This window comes from Vombatus ursinus, unplaced genomic scaffold (assembly GCF_900497805.2).
Source record: "Vombatus ursinus unplaced genomic scaffold, bare-nosed wombat genome assembly UNPS02014808.1, whole genome shotgun sequence".
NCBI lineage: Eukaryota > Metazoa > Chordata > Mammalia > Diprotodontia > Vombatidae > Vombatus > Vombatus ursinus.
In genome coordinates, this window is record NW_020954586.1 from 1,008,589 (window position 1) to 1,032,428 (window position 23,840).

Genomic DNA, 23,840 nt, shown 5'->3' on the forward strand with positions numbered 1-23,840 from the left:
CCATCCTCCCTTGGACTCTTAACTCCTTTTCCTCAGGTGGGCACTTTATTCCTGGCTCTCCTGGTTTGCCCTCCTCGGTTTTCACAGCTTTTCCTGGAGCCTCTCTGAGCAAACTGCTTCACTAGATGTCACATTGAGCTGCACAGCCTTCCCTCAGTGAACAAAGCCTCTAGGAAGACAACTCCCCAACTGTCGATTATGGGAATACAAGGGGTGAGGGAGATGCTGACTTCTTCAGTGCTCAGCTGATGGGAGCAAAAGTGGAGAAAGAAGGAAAGGAAGAGGAAGAAGAGAGGGGGGAGGAGGAGAAAGAAAAGGAAGGGAGGAGAAGGAAGAAAAAGAAGGGAGGAGGAAGAAGAAGAGGAGAGGGGAGGAGAAAGGGGGAGGGGGAGGAGGAGCGGTAGCATCCAAGGCACAGACCCGAGATGTTCCAACTTTTAAAAAATGAAGTTGTATTCATGGTTTTTTTTCACATCACCTCCATTTCCCAAGGTATCCCTCCTCTCAGAGAACCGTCCCCTCTAACGAAGAATAAAAAAGAGGGAGAAGAACAGTCAGCGAAACTAACCAACATATCAGAAAAATCTCGTACTATAGGCAGCATTCTACACCCCTCCCCCACCTCTGCAAGGAAGCAGAAGAAAGCCCCTTCTCCTGTCTCTCGTCTGGAGTCAACCTTGGAGACGTTCCACCCCCTTGGGAAGCCGGGCTTCCCCTGGGACCCCACAGAGACATTAAATTCTCTGCTTGCTCCCTGGGAGGCCCACTCAGAATGACGGTCGATCCCGGGGGTGGAGGAGAACGACGCTTTAAAAGACCCCTAGACCCTCAAGCTCCATGGAAATGGGAGTCATTCCAAGGCCCTGCCCTCAAAACTCCACCTGAGGTGACTGGGGTAAGTTTTATTCTCACTGTTTTATACATGAGGAAAACGCTTCTAAATGAGAGGTAAAAATGACCTGCCCAGTGTCTCGCCGTTGCTACGTGGCAGAGCCGACCCCAGGCCACTGTAGAGACTTCACACTGCTTCTCACCAGACAATCAGCTGGACGAGCCCAGGGGTCCAGGCTTTCAGCTTCCCCTGCACACCCAATCTGTAGGATGTGCTCACAGGTAGGGGGAGCCATCTGGCCACCCCAAGGACCGATCTCATCATCTTGGCTTCATTCACATTAGCTCTAAATAAGGAAAGGAATGAACAAAATGGCCACAGAAACACTTCACGGGTCAACGACTGAAGATGCAAGATGGCCTATTACTTTGGTCAAGGCTTGGAGCTCCTTGTAGGTAACTCCCAATGTGAAAAGTCCCTCCATGAACTCAGATCAGTGACCAAGATAACTAACAGTTGTAGAGAATCTCCTGGAAGATAATGAGAAGGTGGGACTTTCCCAGGCTGACACAGCCAGCGGGTGTTAGAGGCAGGACTTGAACCCCAAAGCTGGCTCTCTATACAGCTGGCCACATTGCCTCAACTGCACAGCGTTATCGTTGGTCTTCCTGGCAGGTGCAGAACCAAAACCAGGTGTTGGTGTTTTCTTTAATAATCACACAATCGCAGGATTAAAAGGGATGGCAGAGGCCGTCCTGGACAGGAACACTCTCTGTAACATGACTCACAAGTAGTACCCAGGCTCCATTCAGAGACCTCCAGTGACGCGGAGCTCACTCCTTTGGGAGGCAGCCCATTCCACCTTTGACCCGCTCTCTTAGAAACTTGTTAGTTCCACTGAGCTTCCATCTGTCTCTCTGGTCCTTCCATCCCTCCTCCCACAGAGCTCTGCAGAGGGCACCATCGCCCCAACCCAACACCAGCCTTTATGGCCCAAGAGACAAAAATCAGGCCCAAGACAAGGCAAGGGACAGGAAGGCTTTGTCTGGGCTTGAAAGCTGTCTGGCCACTTAGCCCGGGGACCAAATGCTTCTCAATATCAGTAAAGTGTTATTTCAGGGGTTCATTTATTAGAAACATGATCTAAGAGGCTTTGGAATCTGAGGGCCTGGGTTCAAATCCTGGCCCTGCCACTTATTAACCATCTGAAAACGAGGGGCCCACACCAGGGATTCCTTCCAGCAATGATGACGACAGCTCACATTCATTTGGTTAAGCTTCCCAAGGCACTTTCCATGTTATTTACGTCAGTCCCCTGACAGAATGGAAGCTCCTAAAGGACAGGGACCGTTTCATTTTCTTTGCATCTGCAGTACCCAGCGCAGTGTCTCGCACGTAGCAGGTGCTTAATAAATACTCATGGATTGATTGACTACCTCATTTGAACCTCTCAACCACCAGGTGAGGCAGGCGCTCTTGGGTCAGATCCGAGCTCCTCTTTGGCCCTGAATCAGTGATGCCCTGGGAGGGAGAGGCCGTGGTGTCCCTGAGAAGCTGTCTGGGGTTGGAGGCATGGAGTGTTCCCAGAAGCACGAGGCCCCGGCCCATTCCTCCCCTACAGGCTCCATCGGGAAGCATTCCTTTGAGGCCCAGTTATTTTCCTCCGATTCCTGGGAGGGGAACCTGCAAGACAGCAAGTCCAGCACATCAACAGTCAACCTTCGAGGTCCACACCGCCATAGCCAGGGTGGGTCTATCCATCAGGCAAGGCAAAGGCAATTTGAGGAATTGGCTGGAAGACTCATGTTCATGACCGGAGCCCAGCAGGAAGCCAGAGCAAGGGAAGGGCTCCCCACGGCGCCTGCCTCCCCCTAGTCCTGGCAGCATTTGCCCTTCCTTGCTCTGGCTGTCTCCTTCAGATCCACTGAGGGGCTCCTCTGCTGACTCTGGCCTCCATTCTCTTCTTCCCTTCTCAACAATTCACGAGCTAGGAAAAGAAGGAAAAAGAGACGGTAGGAAAGCGTTTGCCCAAGAAGCTAACGGCCCCCTCTCCCAGTTGAAAGTCACATTAAGGGATCTGTGCAGGGGAAGTTCCCAAATCAATGCCTCTAATTATTCATCCAAATCATCCCAGCTTTTCTCCTGGTCACAGAAACACTTGGAAGATGGACAACCCCATAGAGTGTATGGCTAGACTTCCTAACAAGACGTCCTTTCCTGTAAGCTTATGTTGTAGACCTCAAAGTTGGAGGGCTGCCAATCAAGCAATCAACATTTATTAAACACTTACTGTATACCAGGCCCTCTGCCGGGCACAGAGGATACAAAGACAAAAAACTAAAATATCCTTTGTCCTCAAAGAGCTTACATTCTCTCAAGGGATAGACATATATACATATGTGTGTGTATGTGTATGTATGTATGTATATATGTAAATGTATACATATGGGTATAGAGAGAGAGATGTATACATATACACACACAGACGTGTGCGTATAAAATCCTGTTTCTGGTACCTGTAAGCTATGTGTCCTTGGGCAAGTTGCTACCTGTCCCTGGACCTCATCCTCATCCATAAAATGAGGGGGCCGGACTAAAGGGCCCTTCCAGTTTTGAATCTAGTCCTGTGACCTCCCTTAGCCTCAGTTTCCTCATCTGTAAAATGAGGGCATGGACAGATGACCTCTGAACTACAGAGCACTGTGGACTTGTGAACAGCCAACGGGGAGCCCAGGGAGGAGGGCCTAGAGGACCAAAGCTGCTTGTCAATTTCTAGAAACTCACACGGGAAGTGCGTCTTCTGGTTCTCTTGTCTCTGAGCATCTCTGATCCCATCTCTGATTGTTTGCCTCCATTTCCTCAACTGTAAAATGGGGATAATGATAGCACCTACCTCACAAATTTGATATGAGGACCAAATGAAATAATAATTGTAAAGCATTTGGCACAGTGCCTGGCACACAGTTAAGTGCTCTGTAAATGTTAGCTATTATGATCTTTAGTTACTTACCTACAGCAATGAAGGCTTCAGTCACTTGGTAGTTTAATTTGGCTGAGGTTTCCATGAACAATAACTTCTTACTTTCTGCAAATGCTTTTCCCTCCTAAAAGAGAGAAGAAAAACTAAGTCTGACTTCGAAATCCTAGAATTTTAAAAGCTAACATTGATAGATGCCACTAGCATTCCTATTGGCTTAAAGTTTGCAAAAGCACTTTGGTTAGAATCCCTCGTATGCTGTTTCCTCACTTTCTAGGCAGAAGGGATATTAGCGATCACCTCCAACCTTCTCATTTTCCAGGTAAAGAAGGTGAGAGATTTACTGACATGCACTCAAGTCCATCCGCCTTGGATTACTGCCTCGGTAGGGTGGAAGGGCTTGTGCAGCTCATTGAAACTAGGAGCTGAGGCACGCAGGGTTATCCAAGATGGGCAGGTCATGGTGGAGAATTCTGACAAAATGTGATTCATTGGAGAAGAAGATGGCAAACCCCTTCAGTATCTTTGCCAAGAAAATCCCATGGACAGTGCTAAAGTGATCAAAGAGATGACATTGCAAGATGAGCTCCTCAGGTCAGAAGGTGTGTAATACACTACTGAGTAAGAGCGGAGGCCAGCCACAAGTAACTCCGGTACTGAGGAAGTGGCTGGGCCAAAGCGAGAAGGGAGGGCAGTGGCAGATGTGTCTGGTGATAAAAGGACGTCTGAAGCTGTAAAGATCAATATTGCATGGGAACCTGGAACATAAAATCTACGAACCAAGGCAAGCTGGATGTGGTCAAACAGGAGATGGAAAGATTGAATGCAGACATCTTGGGGGTCAGTGAGCGCAAATGGATGGGAACAGGTAAATTTAATTAAAGTGACCATTACCTATACTACTGTGGGCAAGAATCCTGTAGAAGAAATGGAGTGGCCTTCAGAGCCAACAAAAGGGTGAGAAAAGCAGTCCTGGGACATAATCTGAAAACTGACAGAAGAAGATCTGCTTGAACCTAAGGCAAACCACTCGATACCACAATGATAAAAGTCTATGCTCCAACCACTGATGTCAAAGAGGCCAACATTGATCAGTTCTATGGAGACCTACGTCTTCTAGAAATAATACTATAAAAGATGTCACATTAGGCACAGGGGATTGGAATGCTAAAATAGGTAATCAAAAGATAATTGAAATTAACAGACAAGTTTGGCCTCGGGGTACCAAATGAAGCAGGGCAGAGACTAATAGAGTTTCATCAAGACAACCCACTGGCCATAGCAAACACTCTTATAAACAACCCCAAAAGGCAACTCTACACATGGACATCACCATTGACCACCTGGTCAATATGGAAATCAGACTGATTCTATACTTTGCAGACAAAGGCTGCAAAGGTTCCCAGCAACCTTAAATGCGGTTTTTTATTTGTCCAGCCTGGCATTTCCTATGATGTACTCTTCATAGATGTTAAATAAATAAGGTGACCTCCTTTTCCAATTTTAAACCAATCAGTCGTTCCCTGTTTGGTTCTAACTGTTGCTTCTTGGCCCACATACAAGTTCCTCAAGAGACAAGTAAGACGACCTGGCACTGTCATCTCTTTGAGGATTTGCTACATTTTGTTGGGATCCACACAGTCAAAAGCTTTAGTTAAAACAAGTCCTGGAGCTGACTGTGGCTCAGATCTTGAGCTGTTTCTTACAAAATTCAGGTTTACATTGAAGAAAGTGAGGGAAACTACTGGGCTGTATAGGTATGACCTAAATAATATCCCTTACGAATATGAAATGGAAAGGATAAATAGATTTAAGGGATTCGATCTGGTAGATAGAGTTCCTGAAGAACTATGGACGGAGGTTCTCAACACTGTACAGGAAGCAGCAACAAAAAACATCCCAAAGAAAAAGAAGGATAGGAAAGAAAAATGGCGGTCTGATGAGGCTTTACAAATAGCTGAGAAAAGGAGAGAGAATGGCAAAGGAGAAAGGGAAAGATATACCCAACTGAATGCAGAATTCCAGAGAATAACAAAGGGAGATAAGGCTTTCTTAAATGAGTAATGCAAAGCAGTAGACGAAAAGAATAGAATGAGAAAAGCAGGAGATCTCTTCAAGAAAATTAGAGATATCAAGGGAATGTTTCACGTACAAATGGGCATGATAAAAGACAGCTATAGGAGAAGAGATTAAAAACATGTGGAAAAAAAGGACGCACAGAAGAACTAGACAAGAAAGATCATAATGTCGCAAATAACCATGATGCTGTGGTCACTTATCTAGAGCTAGACATCCTGGAGAATGAAGTCAAGTGGGCCTTGGGAAGCATTGCTAACAATGAGGCTGGTGGAGGTGACGGAATTCCAGCTGAGCTGTTTAAAACCCTAAAAGATGATGCTGTTAGAGCATTCCATTCAGTACGCCAGCAAACTTGGAAAACTCAACAGTGTCCACTGAATTAGAAAAGATCAATTTATGTCCCAATCCTAAAGAAGGACGATGCTGAGGAATGTTCCAATTACTGAACAATTGTGCTCGTTTCACCTACCAGCGAGGTTACGCTTAAGATTCTGCAAGGCAGGCTTCAGTAATATGTAAACCAAGAACTACCAGAAGAGCAGGCTGGTTTGTGAAGAGGCAGAGGAACTAGAGACCAAATTGCCAACATTCACTGGATTGTGGAGAAATCAAGGGAGTTCCAGAGAAACATCTGCTGCTTCACTGACTGCATTAAAGCCTTTGACTATGTGAATCACAACAAAATGTAGCAAGTCCTCAAAGAGATGGGAGTATTACATCATCTTGTCTCCTGAGGGACCTGTACGAGGGCCAAGAAGCAACAGTTAGAACCAAACATGGAACAACCAATTGATTTAAGATTAGTAAAAGGAGTACAACGAGGCTGAATATTGTCACCTTATTTATTTAATGTATATGCAGAGTACGTCATGCGAAATGCCAAGCTGGATAAATCAAAAGCCAGAATTAAGGTTGCCGGGGGAAGTATCAATAATCTCAGATATGCAGATGATACCTCTCTGGTGGCAGAAAGTGAAGAGGAATTAAGAAGACTCTTGAAGAAAGTGAAAGAATAGAGTGTAAAAGCTAGCTTAAAGCTTAACATCAAAAAAACTAAGATCTTGGCAACTGGTCCCATCACTTCCTTGAAAACAGAGGGAGAAGAAATGGAAGCAATGTCAGAGTTTATATTCTTGGGCTCAAAGATCACTGTATACAGTGACAGCAGCCATGAAATTAAAAGACGCTTGCTCCTTGGAAGGAAAGCTATAGTAAATCTGGACATTGTACTAAAAAGCTGACATCATCTTACCAACAAAGTTTTGTATAGTCAAACCTATGGTTTTTCCAGTAGGCGAGTCGGACTATGAGGAAAGCTGAGTGCTGCAGAATCAATGCTTTTGAATTGTGGGGCTAGAGAAGACTTTTGAGAGTCCACTGGACAGCAAGATCTAATCAGCCAATACTTACAGAAATTAATTGAGGCTATTCATTGGAAGGTCAAACGCTGAAGCTGAAGCTTAAATACTTTGGCTACATAATTAGAAGACAGGACGGATTGGAAAAGACCTTGATGATGAAAAAGTTTGAAAAGGAAAATGAGACGGCAGAGGATGAGGTAGATAGTGTCATGGAAACAATGAACTTGAGCTTGGTGGAGGATAGAAGGGCCTGGTGTGCCGTGGTCCATGGGGTCACAAAGAGTCAGACATGGCTCAACAACAACATTCAAGTTCATGGGGCTAGTTAGGGGAAGGTCACCAAACATTCTGAGATCATAGATCGGAAGCTCTGGAGTTTTAAGGGAACACAGCAATCGGCTCATCCTGGGTGCTCAGCCTGGGGGTAGCGACCTTGTTTTTTTAAGATGTATCTTTGCTGTATTTCAGTATAATTCATTTCCTTTGTAATTCTCCACATGCATTTATCTACACAGCATTTTAAGGCACATAAAGCATTTAAAAACATGACTCTGAGAAGACCTCCAGAGGTGTCACCAAAGGACCAAAGGAATTGGTCACATAAAAAAAAAAAATGAGGAACCCGGGGTCTTGTCTAATCCTCTCCTTTTACAGAAATAGGAACAGAGCCCCGTACCTGGTAAGTGACTAGCCCCAGGTCACACAGCTTGTGGATGTCAGAGGCAGCATTTAAAACCAGATCTTCTGATTACATCCAGGGCTCTTTCCACCAGAGCACCTGAAGGGCCGCCTCTTAAAATGGGGCACCCAGAATCGAGCACAAGCTCCCAGGCGGGGTCTGCCTGACACAAATAACAGTGAGTGTCTGGCCTCCCATGACGTGGGCTCGGTCAGACCCTGGCTCAGGCTGTTTCCTCACCTGTTCCATGAGAGGGTTGAGCTAGACCGTCACTAAGGTCCCTTCTGGCTCCAACTGGAAGAGGCCATCTGGTCCAACCCTCTCCTTTTACAGATGAGGAAACTGAGGTTCAGACTACTCATGGGACCATAGACTGAAATCTGGAAGGGACCTTAGAGGCCATGAAGTCCAAATTTGTCATTTTACAGATGAGCAAACTGAGTCAGGCTGGTCACTGGACCACAGACTGAAAAGTGAAAAGACCTCAGAGGCCCATTAGACCAATCCCCTCATTTTATGGATGAGAAATCTCAGGCTCAGGTAAAGGGATTTGGGCCCAACGTCACACAGGTCCAAGTAGTTTCCCTATCTGGGCCTTAGAGAACCTCCAATTCCCTCACAGTCTTAGGATTTGACCTCTGCTGATTTTCCCAACTTTGACCTTCTCAGGAAAAGCTGAAAACTTTTTCTACAAAGAATACAAGTGAAACAAAGGCCCAGAAATATCATAGGCCTTTTTCTGGGTCTCAGAGCGTACAACAGCCCAGACCGGAAGAAGCTACAAAGGAGAGAGGATAACTAGAGATGGTCCAACTCTGCAGCTCTACAGACGAGGCGGCTCAGACACCATCACCCAGCTCTCCTGATTCCCAGGTCTCCCAACTCCTAATCCACTGTCCTTTCCACAAGACCATGATGTCCTCAGGTAAGCTCAGAGTGATGGAAAGACCAATGAAGGTCGTGGTGAAGAGGGACCCCCGTGACAGGATGTGTATACATTATCTGCATCCAACGTTTGCATTTAACTTTATTTCTTTGCCACAAAAGAGACTTTGGTCCACTGCATGGAGAGAAATGACAAAAGGCATCAATAAAACTTATTTTTTCTAAGACCAGGCCATCCTCTTTTGACCTGGAGCACCACTTGGTAATGGTCTCCTGACAATGACCAAACACATACCTCAAGGGTCACTTCCCGAGAAGCCTCAAGATCCGTCTTGTTGCCTACCAAAATCACCACAATTTCTTCAGGTTGAAACTCGTTCTCCAGCTCCTTCCACCAGTTCTGGGCCCTGCGGAAAGAATCCTTAAAAAGACAACAGCATATAATAATCTCCTCAGTTTGATTGGCTAGAGCAACGCAGCAGGAAGAGTTGATGTTTTCAGGGGGCTTTCGGGTTGGCGAAGCACTTTGCAAACATCATCTCCACCATCCCTGGATGGTGGGTCCCAATGGGATTATTTCCTTCATTTTAAAAAGGAAGAAACTTAAGACTTAAAGAGATGGGATTATTTATGTAGCATCACAGGCAAGATTCGAACCCAAGTCTTCGGGAGCCAGGGTTCAGCACTCTAGCTGCTATGCCTCTCCGTAATGAGTGCTTACTAAATATGTTGATTTGCTATGATCTCTTATTATCTTGGGACCCTCTGCTCCCATCTGATGTTTGATGCTCTTGTGATTGGGTTTTTTCAGCCATAATCATTGTTCAGCTTTGTTTTTTTAATCACTTATAATTAACACTTACTTCAAACTACCTAATATAGTTAATTAGCCTGTCCCTTGAGAGCTTCATAACGGGGGCAACCATCACAGAATTTGAGAGTTCAAAGGGACCCCGGCAGCAACACTTCCCCAGCGTAACGCAGTGGACAAGTGGCCAGCCAGCCAGCACACCGTGTAATTTTCTCGTGCACTCTGAACATGTGACCTTCCCAGGAGAGCTGGTCTCTGGCCACAGCCGTCCCCAGGAAGAGCCAGAGGGCTGAGACCAAACAACCAGGTAGGGATTTAACTGAAGCCTAGCCTTTGGAGAACGAAGGACAAACAGCCCGATCCCAAGGCAGAGCGCCTGGGGCACTCTGGGCTAAACTGGGATTTTTATTCCTCATTAGAGAGTGTTAGCACACCAGCTGATTTTTTTTTTAAACCAACCTCGGATTTAGGAACAAAAGATGCAACATAAACCCAGGTTATCACCCTGGTCGTAAGCTAAGACCCACTGATGAGAATGAAAGTGCCTCTCGCCCCAGTGACTAACCTAGACACAGCACATGATATTATGAGATTATTCAGTGCTCAGCGTAACTGGATCAGGGCGTATTACGCTTCTCCCATTAGTCACACCCTGTGCTGGACCCTGGGGGATTAAAAGAGAAAATGAAAACAGATCCTGCCCTCATAGGCTCAGGGATAAGAGCTGGAAGCCATCACTGAATCTAATCCCTCATTCTACATATGGGGAAACTGAGGCCCAGGGAGCATAAGTGATTTACCCAGGGTCACACAAATAACAGGTGTCTGAGATGAAGGCTGAACCCAGCTCTAGCCACCACACAGTGCATTCTGCCCAAGGATGTAACATGCATCCAGACAAACAACTACAAATCGTGTGCAGAGTAATCGAGGGACGCCTCATGTGGAAGGGAGCACTGGGGGAGTCTGAGATGCCTTCTGGACATGGGGGCCTGCCTGTGTAAAGTCACAGTGGCGACAGGTGGCAACGTCATAGTAACTGATGGCATTTGTGTGGCTCCATAAGGTCTGCAAAGCACTGTGGGATGTGAAGTCTTGTGATCGTCACAATGACACTGGGAGGTGGGTGCTGTTATCATCCCCATTTTAGAGATAAGTAAACTGAGGCACAGGGAAGGTAAGTAACATGGCCAGGGTCACAACCCTAGGGTAAGGGTTAGGGTTAGACACTTCTGTGTCTAAGGCAGAATTCAAACTCGGGTTTTCTTGGTTCATGGAGTGGAAAAGTACATAGGACAATTTGGTTGGAACATATGTTAGGGGGAGCCATTCAAACTCAGGTGGAAAAGTATGCTGGAGTTGGGTTATGCTTTTAAATGCCAAATAGAATGTCTTGTGTTTGATCTAGAGGTCATAGGGAGCCACTGATGTTCATTGAGCAGGAGAGGAAATGGGTCAGGCCTGAATTTTGGGACTATCCCTTTGGCAGCTGTGTGGACCTCGAGCACTTTCCCCGGTCGTCCCCCAGGCCTGGAAGTTGCCCCTCCTCCTCTCCATCACCTGGCCTCCGGGCTTCCCTCAAGCTCCTGCTAAAATCCCATCTCGTCCAGGAAGCCTTTCCGTAGCCAGCTTCATCCCAGTTAGCGAGTCCCCTCTTTGAATATTTCTTGTTCATCCCGTATTTATCTTGCTTGTACTGAGTTGTCTGCATGCTGTCTGACTGTGAGCTCCTGGATTATTTTTGGCCTTTTTGTATCCTCAGCACTTATAACACTGCTGCGCATAGTAGTTCCTTAATAAATACGGTTAACTAACCAGAGATTAGATTAAAATAGCGTTGGAGAGAGTGGAGGCCAGGAGACCAGTTAGGGGCTACTGTAATTGTCCGGCTAAGGGACAGAGAGGGTCTGAAGAGGGTGGTGGCCAGCTGAGTGGAGAGGAGGAGGCAGATGGGACAGAGGGTGCCTCTGATGAGCTACGGGGTGAGAGGGGAGGAAAGAGGCAGGGATGCTGCTAAGGTCGGAGACCTGGGTGACGGCTGGAAGGAATCCCTGGACTCTGGCTGTACTTGAGCTTTAAAACAAGGAATAGACCCAAAGATCAATCAAAGGCTAAACTTGGGCTGTACAAGCAGTCAGGGGCCCCATACCTTGTCTGCAATATCATAGACCAAGACAGCGGCATTGGCTCCCCGAAAATAGAGGTGGCAGACGCTGTGATATTTCTCCTGCCCCGCAGTGTCCCAGATCTCCAGTTTTAAGGCTGAGCCATCTATTTCCATCATCTGAGTGAAAAAGGCACCTGGGAGGAGAGGAAGCCACAAAGGCCCTGATGCGGAAGCAGGAATTGGCATCCATCCTGAACCACGATCTGTTTTGTGGGTCATCAGGACCAAAGCCTTTAGCACCTGGTGGCCAGATGGCGCCCAGCTGGTCACGTCCCAAGAGCCCCCTTTTTACTCACTATGACGGAGCCAAACCAGGCTTCCAGTCTCGTCCTCCCCTCCCCCACCTTCAAATATTTGAAGACGCTATTGTGGTCCCCACCCCTCCCCCCTCAATTGGTCATCTCTCCTCCAGATCGAACATCCTCAGACCCTTCAAATGTTTCTCATATGACACGGTTTTCAGAAAGCTTCCCCACCACCACCACCACCTTCACCACACACACACACACACACACACACACACACACACACACACACACACGGTCTTGCTAGCTCTCTCTTCTTGACCTTACTGTGCATTTTCTTTCCTGTGTCAATGTTGAATCTCCCTCCCCCCAGGTGAATGGAATCTCCCTGAGGGCAGGAGCTATTTTGGTTTCTGTCTCAGGCTCCCCAGCCAAAGGTCTGGAACACAGTGACAGACTGGAACTAGGTGTATGACTTCCAGTTGAGAAATCTCCCTCTACTGATGCAGGTTGGCCCTTTCCTTACAACATATCCTCCTAGAGAGCTGGAACTTGAAATGTCTCACTCGGGGTCACACCTTGCCCAGACAGCATGTGTCAGAGGTGAAATTCGAACTCAAGTCTTCCTCATGCCAAGAAGGACTCTCTTTGAGACGAAATAGAGGGTTATTTAGGGGATGGGAACCCGTGGCTTCATCTGTTATTTAGCATTTCTTAGGAAATTCCCTCGCCTGGTCCAGGTCGGCTACTGAGAGAAAACCCCCAGGAGCGCTGACAGCTTAACTGACTTTCCCAGAGTCACAGCCAGGATGTGTCCCACTGGGTATACAGTAGGTGCATGATAAATGTTCACTGACCTGGATTGTCTGGAACCCAAGATTCTAAACTCCTCATGAACAAAATCGAGGTCATTTTTCATTTCTGCAGCCTTCAACCAAAGGTTCTCAAAGTGTTGGCCTAGACATTCCTGAGACCCTTGGTGAGGGAGGGGGCAAGACTGTGAGGCCAAAACTATTTTTATAATAATGCTAAGATGTTTTAATTTTGAATATGGTAAATACTGATGGATACAGAGCTAGGTCCCGATTAGTGCCAATAATAATCCCCTACAATGGTTGTGTTAATTGAATTCACACTGCATATTTCCTTTGAGCTGGAATCAATGACCATACTTCACATAATTATAGCTTCAAATAGTGTGGATTTTAATACATGCAACCATGTCAAGAGGTTCTTTATTTGCACCAGTTGGGTCACATAAACAAAAGTTCTTTGGGGGCCTCAGTAATTGTTAAGATTGTAGAGGAGTCCTGACACCAAAAGGTTTGAGAACTGCCTCCCTGGAGCCTTGGATAGCCCCAAATCCATGTGACTGGCATTTCTACAAAGCTATTTAATGGGTGGGGCAGCCAATATATTCCAGTGAAGTTGGCTCTGTCTCTCGCCTACTAAGAGAGTTCTTTCCCCATCTGGAAAACGGTGATCGCCTAGTCTCTATTGATCATCCCTCGGCCTGAACCTTCAGAGCCGGCATACAGGCAGTGTAGGGAACTCATTCTCATCATTTTAGAGATGACAATCATGGCAACTTCCATTTTGCCAGGATCTTAATCAATCAATCAATTAGCCAATCAACAAACATTTTCCCAGTGCCTCCAATGATCCATGCACTGTACTAGAGGCTGGGTTTACAAATATAAGGTGTTTACATTCAATGGGAGAAAACATATACACATATAAATCAATGCCAAATTTACATTAATGCCTTATATTTACACCATAAAGTTTGCAAAATTATTTCCTATCAACAACCCCATGAAGTCAATAGTGACTATTGTCATTATTATATCATTATATATATTATTAGAGTATTATTATCCTCATTTTACAAATGAAGAAACTGAGGCCCAGAGCCATGCTCCGTTCACGTAAACCCAGATCATCTGATTTCAAGCCCAGCATGGCGCCCACTTCACCTGCTGCCTCCACTCATTCAGGATTGGATGCCCTGGTGCTAACTTTGGAAACTGACTCGGGCTGCGTTTTCCACCAGCTGTTCCCAGTGCCTTATGTGGAGGCGTAGAACAAAAACTACTTGACTAAGCAAGTACTTCACTTCTATTCTTTCCCTTTTTCCTTTACTATGAAAATAGCCTCTGATGATGACTGTCTCACCGACCAAGAAAAGCCACTTGGCGTCTCATGGAATATTGTGGAATGTTTTCAAAAATTAAGAGGGAGCCATCGGGTGTATGCTTGCAGAACTTGGATAGCAGTGGCCATGTAGACGGACCAAGACTCCCCTCTGCAACACCTGGGACAAATGCTAACCTAGGCTCCTCTTGAAGACCTGCCATGACAGAGACCTCACTCCATCACCACTTCCCAAGGCTTCCTATTCCACTCTGGGGCAGCCCTAATTCAGAGAATTGTGGGAAGTCAAAGGGATTAGCAAATCCAATGCTTTCCCATCAAAGATGAGGACCCTGGGCCCCAGAAAGATTCAGGAACTTGTCCAAGGTTATACAAGTACTAACTGTCAAAGGTGGGATTTGAATCCAAGCCCTCTGACTCCAAAGTCAGTGCTTAAAGTCCATCTAGACCAGGGGCCCTTTCTCTTTTTTATGTCTTTGACCCCTTGGATAGTCTGATAAAGCCTAAGGGTCCCTCCTCAGAGTAATGCTTCAAGTGCTGAAAATAACAAAGGAAATCAGTTGTGTTGAAATACAGTTATCAAAATAATTTTAAAAAGACAAGTCATGGACACCACTTGAGAACTCCTAATCTGGCCAACCTGTCTCCCTCAAAAGTATCCCCACTCCAATACACCTGCCGACCTTAGCTGGAAGTCTTCCAGGGAAAGGGACACCCTAATTCCCAAGGCAACTCATCCCACTTGGGGACAGATCTCACTGTTGGCCGTCCCTCCTAGCATTTAGACTAAATCCAGCCCTTCATAACTACTATCTACTCCTTCTATGTCTGCCCTCTTGGCCAAGCTCAATGAGGCCAATCCCCCTTCCCAACCTCAAATACAAAGACAAGGACAATTATCATTTCACCCATAATCCAAACTCTCAGGTCTTCTTTGAATAGAGAATTAAGTCCTTTGAATTAAGACTTTGTGTCTATCAAAGCCAGACTCTGCTGCCATGCCAAACAACCTCTGGCCATCTCTGACCCCAATAAGGATGAACCATGGGTTGTTCCTTTCAGACTCAAAGACAGAAGGAAGGCATTGTCTGGTCTCTCATAAAAGGCTGCAAACAGTCATCCCAGGGATGCAGACACAGGCATGACAGTTTCATCTGAATTCACCCTGGGGATTAATTACAGCTTAGGTAGATCTGACCTATAACCGGGTGACTTTTCCTCCTGGAATATGGCGGCAGTGCAGAATATTGGCACCTTTAGCACTTGGTCTGGTCAGAGTGGGAACATCTGGTTCCCTTCAAGTTTTAGCTCAGACATGACCATCTAGAGGAGGCCTTTCCTGACCCCTCGGCCATTCACTGGTCTCACCTTCCATCCACCAGACCCGGAATGTCCTCACTCCTCACCTCTACCTCTTGGAATCCCTAGCTTCCTTCAGGGCTCACCTCAAGGTCCACCATCTTCAGGAGACCTTTCCTGACCCCCCCCCAGCTTCTTGTGCCCTCCCCACCAAAACCATCTTGTATGTTGATATTTATTTGGCTTACCTGATAGGTTGCACAGTGAACAAAGTGTTGCTCTTGGAGTAAAGAGGACCTGAGTTCCAATCCTGCCTTAGGTACGTACTAGCTGGGTGACCCTGGGTAAGTCATTTTCCTCTCTTAGATTCAATTCCTCATCTACAAAATGGGGGTAACAACAGCCTTACTTCCCAGAGTTGTGAGGATCAGATGAGATAACACACAGAAAACACTTTGCCTAGTAAATATTGTCATGCATTATCATGTATAATTTCTATGTACTTATATGGGAGAGTAGGCATAGAATTTGGTGGCCAATGATGTTCTTTCAGTCATGGGGTGGAGGGGTGATTGTACTGACTTTATCAAGTCCCTGGACATTGGAGAGCCTCAGGAAGAGATCTGGAAAGAGTCAAAGGAGTCTGGCTCGTCCATCCGTGTAGGAAGCACTGAAGACAGGAAGGATGTTTGCTACCCACATTTCAGTAGCAGCCTCTGGAGCCTCTAGAGCCTCTAGAACAGTGCGCATGTCTAGACAAACGGCGGAGCCGGGCAGGACGAGGAGGGTGGGCTGATCGCTCCTCTACTGACCCTGAGCTTCCCACGAAAGCAAAAGCCCATCTCTTCAACATTAACATTGTGCCCGTGTTCTGTATGGAAGCAAGACCTAGAACCCCACTAGAACCCCACTGCCTCTAAAGAGCTAAAGAGGAGAATCACACAGGGATCAATGGAAAGGCAGAATAACCCGGCACCCATCCTGACCCTGCCATTTGTTAACAACAGCTAGCATTTCTAGAGTATTTTAAGGCTTTTCAAGCACTTTGCAAACATTATCTCATTTTATCCTCACGACTGGGAGATAGGTCCTATTATTATCCCCATTTTACAGACAGGGAAACTGTGGCAGAGACAAGTTGAGGAACTCAGGGTCACATAGTAAGTACCTGAGGCAGCATTTGAACTCAGGCTTCCTGCCTCCAGGCCCAGAGCTCTGTCCCCTGCCACCTGACTGCCTGACTTAAGTGAATGACTTTGGTTATTTCAGCTCCCTGAGCCTCAGTTTCCTCCTAAGTAAAACGAAGGAATTGCACTAGAGCTCTTTCCTTCCCGCTCCGGAGCTATCACCCTATAATCCACTAGATGTCGCTCTCGCCCCACACAATGGCGCCCAGAAAGCCTTTCCCAAGCGACAGCGGTTGAGGGTGGTGTCCGGCGTAACCGGTGGAGGGCAGTCCTCCTCCTGGGAGGCTCGCCTGAAGCTGACGCCCTTCCAGAGCCCACTGGCCACACCGCGTCGGCCGATGTCGGAGGCCCAGGTCTCCTGCTCCTTCGCTCCATGGGCCCCAGGCTGGCTCGAAGGGGAATGCTTTAATTCACATCCTGTGCTACCCCAGGCAAGTCCCTTCTCCTTCCAATGCCTCAGTTTCCTCAAATGTAAATGGGGATGCCTCCCTCCCCGGGTTGCAGTGAGGGTCTGATGAGATGGCCTGTGTACAGTGCTCTGACAGCTTCAGGGCCCTGCAAATATGGCACCATTATGACAATTATTTATTATGATTTGGAAATGGAAGAGGCCTTAGAGGTCCCGTAATCCAACTTCCTCATTTTCTGGAGGGGGAAACTGAGGCACATGGGAGAAAGTGACATAGTATCATAGGGCATAGCTCTGGAGCTGGAAGGGGCCTACTCAGGGAGTAGGAGGCAGAGCCAGGATTTGAACTCAGGCCCCCACACTCCAAAGTCAGTGGTTTTTCTGCTGTCCCAACATCTCCAGGTCCTTCTTCTGAGGGCCTCCAAAAATAGGAATGGAGATGGCGCCTGGCGTAATTAACATTGGTCTAGAGCTGAAATCGACTCTTCAAGGAATGCAGAGCAGCTCATGCACTGCTGTCTGTCTCCAGAGAGCAGGAGAGACGGACAGCCCTGGAAGATGACCCCGGCCTAGAGGATGATCCAGCCTGTGGCTGGCTGCCTCTGACGCTGAACTGGCATTCGTCGGCTCTCTATTTATTTTGTGTGCCTCTGTTTACTTATCTGGGAAAGGGGTACATCCTCCCAGTGGAATATAAGCTCCTTGAGGGCAGGACCTTGGTTTTTATCTTTGCATCCTCAGGGCCTGGCTCAGGGCCCAGCAGAGGGTAGGCAATTCATCAATATTCACCGTTACATTAATGGATGGATGGAAGGTATAAGATGTAGGTTAGGACCAGTGAGAAGACCACCAAGAAATGCAAGAAGAAAGCACCAGGGCCTCCCAGTAAAGGCCGCCCTTCTTCCCACTGCAGCCCACTAGGCCAGTGAGCTCAAACCTCTCAAGGAATCCCATTCCACCTACAAATAGTCTCACTGTTTGCTATATTGAGCCCAAATTTACCTCTTTGCAATTTCCACCCAATGATGCTCATTGGAGCCTCTGTCAGAGGCCAAGAAAATCCGATCTAACCCCTTTTCCGTATCACAGCCCTTCACACTTTTGTTTTTGTTGGCGTTTGCTTGTTTGTTTTTGGTGAGGCAATGGGGGTTAAATGAGTGTCAAGCGTGTGAGGCTGGATTTGAATTCAGGTCCTCCTGACTCCAAGGTGTGAGCTCTATCCGCTACTGAGCCCTTCACACTCTTGAAGACCACTTCCATACCCAGGCCCCACCTTAGACTTCTCTCGAAAGTCATCATACTTGGCCTCTCTGGAAGGAGGCACAAGCCTCACGGCAATAGTGCCCAATGGTGAGGAGGGTCATGCCCTAACACAGCCAATAGGAAGCTCTCCTCCAAAGGACCCGACACCCTGGCTCCCTGAAATCCAGCCGAACGTCTGAAGAATGCTAAGGAGAAACTCGTCTCTATCTCCTCACCATCCCCACTTAGCTCCATTGGCCTTATCACAAAGACAAAAGACAGAAAGCCAAGCCAAGCCAAGCACTCACAGCCCAGTGTGGGCAGGATTTCCTTGAAGTCATTCTTGATGAGTCGGAAGGCCAGACTCGACTTGCCCACAGAACTGCTCCCCAGGAGAACCACCTTGAAGACGTAGGGCTGCTGGGAGGCGCTCTCAGGCTGGGTATTTCCCTCCATCTGCGCCATGCCCTGCAAGGAAACACAACCCACTCTCAGAAGCAGGTATCAGATGCCCCGAGGGCTCCCAATTGTGCAAACCAACTCACCTGTGACGCCTCCTAGTGACGCTCCAATGGACACGAGAAGAGGGAAGGTCAAAGTCACAATTAGGGGCTCTACGCTGCAGTCATTGTGAGTAGAACATGGCACTCTTCCCTAGCACGATCATCTCAATCAATGGAAAAATAATGCTCAGTTTCCTCAAGTAGTTAATTCAAGGATTTTAAAGCCCCTTCAGGTGGATGCTGGGACGTCAAAGAACGAATAGTGGCTTTGGAGCCAGGAGAACTCCATCGGACCCTAAGGTCTGCCACTGCACTGCTGCATGACCCTGCATGAGCCTCCCCGGGCCTCAGCATCCTCATCTGTAAAATGGGAATACTGATTCCTACAGTACTTAACTGTTTAAGAGCAGCAAATGATATTTTTCACACAGATCACATGGAGAAGCTTAAAGCACTTTATCGTTACCCACAATTAGAGCCAAGAGCCTATGAACGGTTACTGCCTTTCATCCCCCCTAAAACATCTCATAAAATAATAATGCTGGAAGGCACTTTGGAGCTCCCCCAGCCCAGGGCTTCTTCCCATCTTTGTGGCCTCTGTCAGTGTCTGGAGAAGCCCACAGATTCCCCTTCCCAAAAGCATATTTTTAAGTAACTAAAGGAAATGCTAAATTTCCATTTTTGTTCAGTCATTTCCAACTCTTCTTGACCCCATTTGGGGTTTTCTTGGCAGAGATACTGGAGTGGTTTGCTGTTTCCCTCTCCAGCTCATTTTACAGATGAGGAAACTGAGGCAGACAGGATGAAGTGACTTGCCCAAGATACATGTAGGAAGAGAAAAAATCAGGAACCAAACCCAGGTCCCCTGACTAAAAGCCCGAACTCTCTGGCAGACAAGACAATCTGGCCTGACTCTCCCAATAACGCTCACTCAGGCTCACGTCCAAATTCGTCAGCTTCTCTGAGGTTTGTTTTCCCTTTGCCTTCTCGGCTCCCCTGGACGGTGAAAGGCACCATGGTGCAGAGGAAGGAAAGGGGAGCTGGAGTCGAAAAGGCTGCTGCCACCTACCTGGGCAGCCTTAAGCTACATCACTCAGTTTTGTCATCTGTAAAATGAGGTTGGACCAGCTCACTTCTGAGGTCCCTTCTAGAATCTCATCATCTTCTTTGGGCCTCAGTTTCCTCATCTGTAAAAGGAGCCCTTCCAGCTCTAAATCTGTGGTCCTGTGATTCCAATTCAAATTCTGGCAAAACTACCAACTAGCTGTGTGACCCTGGATAAAGTACATCCCTTCTCTGGGCCTCAGTTTCCCCTTGTATATGAGGAGTAGGTTAGACTCAAGAACCTCAAAAGTCCCGTCCATGATGCTACAAACACTGCCCTAACATTCAGCAGATGAATTGGAATTTCAGTTATTTTCAAGAGTTAGTGTGACGCACTTGCCCCCTAAATATTTTTAAAAATTCTTCCCCCCACTCCAAAATCTTCCAAAGCTGTTCATGAGCTCTGACCCTAAAGAGAGACTTGACTTCACCCAAGGACACTTGAGTCCAGCCCTTGGCAGATCTCCTGCAAGTAGGTGAGCGGGAGAGAATATAAGTATGATGGGGGAGGCAGGATGGGGAGGGGGGGTAGGAGGGGGGTCAGAAGGGGGAGGCAGGATGGGGGGGAGCCTTAAAAAAAGGAATGAAGAATGTCGAGAACAGTTTTGAGAGACACGATGTCCCCAGTGAAGATGGACCCCATCACCTGGCCATCCATCCCAAGCAGTGGGATTTTCTCCCTCCTTAGCCCAGAGGACCCCTGCAACCCAGAGCAGTGAGGGGGGTCCCTCTTACAGGTAGGTAAGAACACAGAGTTAGAGCTGGAAGGGACCTCAGAGACCATGGACTATAACCCCCTTGTTTTACAGAGAAGGAAACTGAGGCCCAGGGAGGTAGTGTGATAAAAACACTGAATCACAGATTTAAGGCTGAAACACTCTCCCCACTCCAACATATATGCACACTTACACACACATGCATACACACATACACATACACACAATGCATACACACATGCATGTACATACACATATACACATGCACACATACACACATGATTTTACAGAGAAGGACTCTGAGACCACAAAAGGGAAGTGACTTGTCCAAGGTCACATAGCCAGGTGGGAACTCCGATCTTAAGCTAGGTACCAAAGGGCAGAGCTGAGATTTAAACCCCCATGTGATGAGCCCAGATCTGGGAGGGCTCTTCCCATTTCACTGTCTAATCAGCAATGGTAATTACAAGGTCTAAGGACCAAGAAAGCATAAGCTGGGATCAGTCCCACACCAGAAGGCCCCTTGCCCAGCTCAGTTAGTACCAGGCTTGTGTAAGTGGACTCTGCCGGACCCGGGTCAACAAGCCCAGAGCTGCCCTCCCTGGGGGTCTCCCTCCCCTAGCAGCCCAGCCCCAGGAAACCACTGGCCCCTGGGGGACGCCTGCATCCCCCTCTAGTCACTCACCTGGGCTCTGGTCCTGGCTTTGCACGCAGAGCCTCCACAAGGCGGGTCTGTGGGCCTTTCCAAGGAGAGCAGGCTGCTGGGCTGGAGAATGAGGGCCTCGCTCACTTCCTCATAGTTCCTGGATAACTTCGCCCCAAGCTCTGCAGTTGGCTGAGCCAGGGTCAGGCCCCAGCAGCTCACCTTTCAACCAGATTGTTCTACTGGAACCAAACAGGGCTTGTTTCCCCTAGCGAGGTCGCTGATTGGCCAGCCTGCAGAGGCTAGCAGGGGACAGAAGATGGGACAAAGAAGGCTAGAAGAGGGGAAAGGTCAGCAGGAAGAAAGGCTGCTCTGCCCTGCACCCCCAGCCCCTGCCGGGCTCCCCACCTATGCCCACACCCACACACTCCAACCTAACAAACATCCCAGGGGCAAGGAGAGTTGAAGGTCCACTTGTCAGCCAGGGACAAGGCCAGAGAATGTGGGAGGATCAAGTCCCACCCTGCACCCTGGAATCAGCGGATCAGAGGCTAGCAAACATCAGCCAAAGGGCAAAGGGGAGTTCTTTTCTGATCGGCATCATCATGGGCCTCAGTTTCTTCATCTGTGGGTTCATAGGGCCATTGATTTAGAGCCAGATGGGACCATCTAGTCCAATCACCTTCATTTCACAGACAAGGAAACTGAGGCCCAAGAAGATTCAGTGAGATAAATCTGGAGAAAGAAAAGACTCTTGAGGCCATGCAGGCCCACCTCCTCATTTTACACATAAGCAAACTGAAGGCCAGTGAGTTGTCCAAGGCCATTCAGGTAGCATCAGAAGTGAGGGTCAGACTCGATCTCCCCTGAAGTCCTTTTTTAACTCTCCCTCTGAGAGTCAGTGATTTCAGGCCCCTCTCCTCTGGCAGCCTGATCCAAAGGAAAGAACCCTACATTTGGGGGAAGAGGCCTTGGGTTCAAATCCTCACCCTGCTGGGAAGTCAGCACAATGAAACAGATTTGGAGTCTAAGGACCAGGGTTCAAATCCCAGCTCGGCTACTTAGCTGTGTGATCTTGGGCCAGTTCTTTAATTAATTTCCCTGGACTTCAGTTTCTTCAGCTGTAAAACTGAGAGGTTAGACCGGATGACCTCCAGGATGCTTGCTGGCTCTGGACCTAAGGTCCTACGGAACATATCGTGATGCTGGCTAGTGACTCATCCCAGGAATTGGCAAGGATTGGGTTCGAGTCTAGCTTCTGATGCAGACTAGCCTTTGAGCCGGACAAGTCACTTAAGATGGAGGGCACAAAGGGATTTTTTTTTTGTCTGGCTCTTTGCTTTTAAGGTAGCTTGATGTAAAGGAAAGACCACCAGAGAATCAGGATTCAAACCTTGGCTCTACTGCCTATGAGCTGCGTGACCTTGGGCAAGTGATTTCTCTCTAGGCCTCAGTTTCTTCATCTGTGAAATGAGGGACTCAACCTGTCAAAACGACTCTGAGGTCCTTTCTGGCTCAAAATCTTGGGTTCTAGATCAGGGGTTCTTAACCTGGGATCCACAGACCCCAACAGATTTCAAGAGGTTCATGAATTGGGATGGGAAAAAAAATTCTAGCTTTATTTTCACTTCTCTCTAGTTGAAACAGTGTTTCCTTCAATTACTTAAAAACCTGATTCTGAGAAGGGACCCAGGTGCCTTTGGGAACGTCCTGACTTCCCTTTGTCCGAAGATTTTAAGTCTTTTTCCATCCGGCTTTCCCGTGGCGGGGGAGGGGTCAGTGGCAGAGAGAGAATCCGCACTGCCCCTCCGGGGGCACCAGTGCTTTGCCCTGACAGAGCTTCCAATCAGTCCCTTTCAGGAGTTTCCCATCTTTTCAGAGCTCTGTTAAGAGCAGATTTCCAGCTGGGGATCGCCTTCCAGATCTACACAGCCTAGAGACAGCTCTGCCTCTCGCAGCCCCGCCCCCACCCCCACCCCCCACCCCCAGCCGCGCGCCAGGTGAGGTCACTTAATAATCGCACCCGATTGTCCCCCTGACTTTCTGTGGGAGGAGCTGGAATGCTCTGTGGCCTCTTGCTGGAGGGACGCCCCTCCCCGGCGTCCCAGGGTGGAAGGAGGATGCGATCAGAGGTCTAAGTCTGGAAGGAGTCTGAAATCCACCTGCCCCCAACCGTCTTTCCAAGCCCGCTGCGTGGTATTCGCCCTGCCGCGCTGCGTGTGCGATCCGGCCAAACCGGCTCGCTTCCTCTCCCCGCTCCTCACACAAAGGCTCCATCTGCAGTCTCCCCTGGCTTTGCACGCGCCTGCAAGGCTCTCCCTCCCTCCTTAGCTCCTCCTGGGCAGAGCCTCATTCTTCCTTGAAGGTGGGGCTCAGGCTCTGCCTTCTGTATGAAGCCTTGCTAGCTAGCGGCTTCCTCCCCAGCGGCTTCCTTCCCAGAGGCTTCCTTCCCAGAGGCTTCCTCCCCAGAGGCTTCCTCCCCAACGGCTTCCTTCCCAGAGGCTTCCTTCCCAGAGGCTTCCTCCCCAGCGGCTTCCTCCCCAGCGG

General features: G+C 48.0%; 1 protein-coding gene across 2 annotated transcripts; it reads right to left on the bottom strand.

Annotated features, from left to right (window-relative positions):
- Positions 1-428: 428 nt before the first annotated feature.
- Positions 429-21,709, bottom strand: RAB17 (RAB17, member RAS oncogene family). Of its 2 annotated transcripts, XM_027875234.1 has the most exons (7): positions 21,336-21,709; positions 18,873-18,994; positions 18,636-18,795; positions 11,774-11,925; positions 9,109-9,234; positions 3,843-3,936; positions 429-2,819 (listed from the first exon to the last, which is right to left on the bottom strand). In XM_027875234.1, exons 3-7 carry the CDS (start codon positions 18,790-18,792, stop codon positions 2,704-2,706), a joined length of 645 nt encoding a protein of 214 aa, XP_027731035.1. In that variant the 5' UTR covers positions 18,793-18,795; positions 18,873-18,994; positions 21,336-21,709; the 3' UTR covers positions 429-2,703. The 2 variants fall into 2 exon arrangements, with proteins under 2 accessions (XP_027731035.1, XP_027731034.1); XM_027875233.1 differs by lacking the exon at positions 18,873-18,994.
- Positions 21,710-23,840: the final 2,131 nt, after the last annotated feature.

Coding starts and splice junctions, on each gene's coding strand:
- RAB17 (XM_027875233.1), bottom strand. CDS start 18,792: ATGGCGCAGATGGAGGGAAATACCCAGCCTGAGAGCGCCTCCCAGCAG. Junction 9,235..11,773: donor TCTATGATATTGCAGACAAG/GTATGGGGCCCC, acceptor TGTCTTTTTAAG/GATTCTTTCCGCAGGGCCCA. Junction 2,820..3,842: donor TGAAGCCTTCATTGCTGTAG/GTAAGTAACTAA, acceptor TTCTTTTCCTAG/CTCGTGAATTGTTGAGAAGG.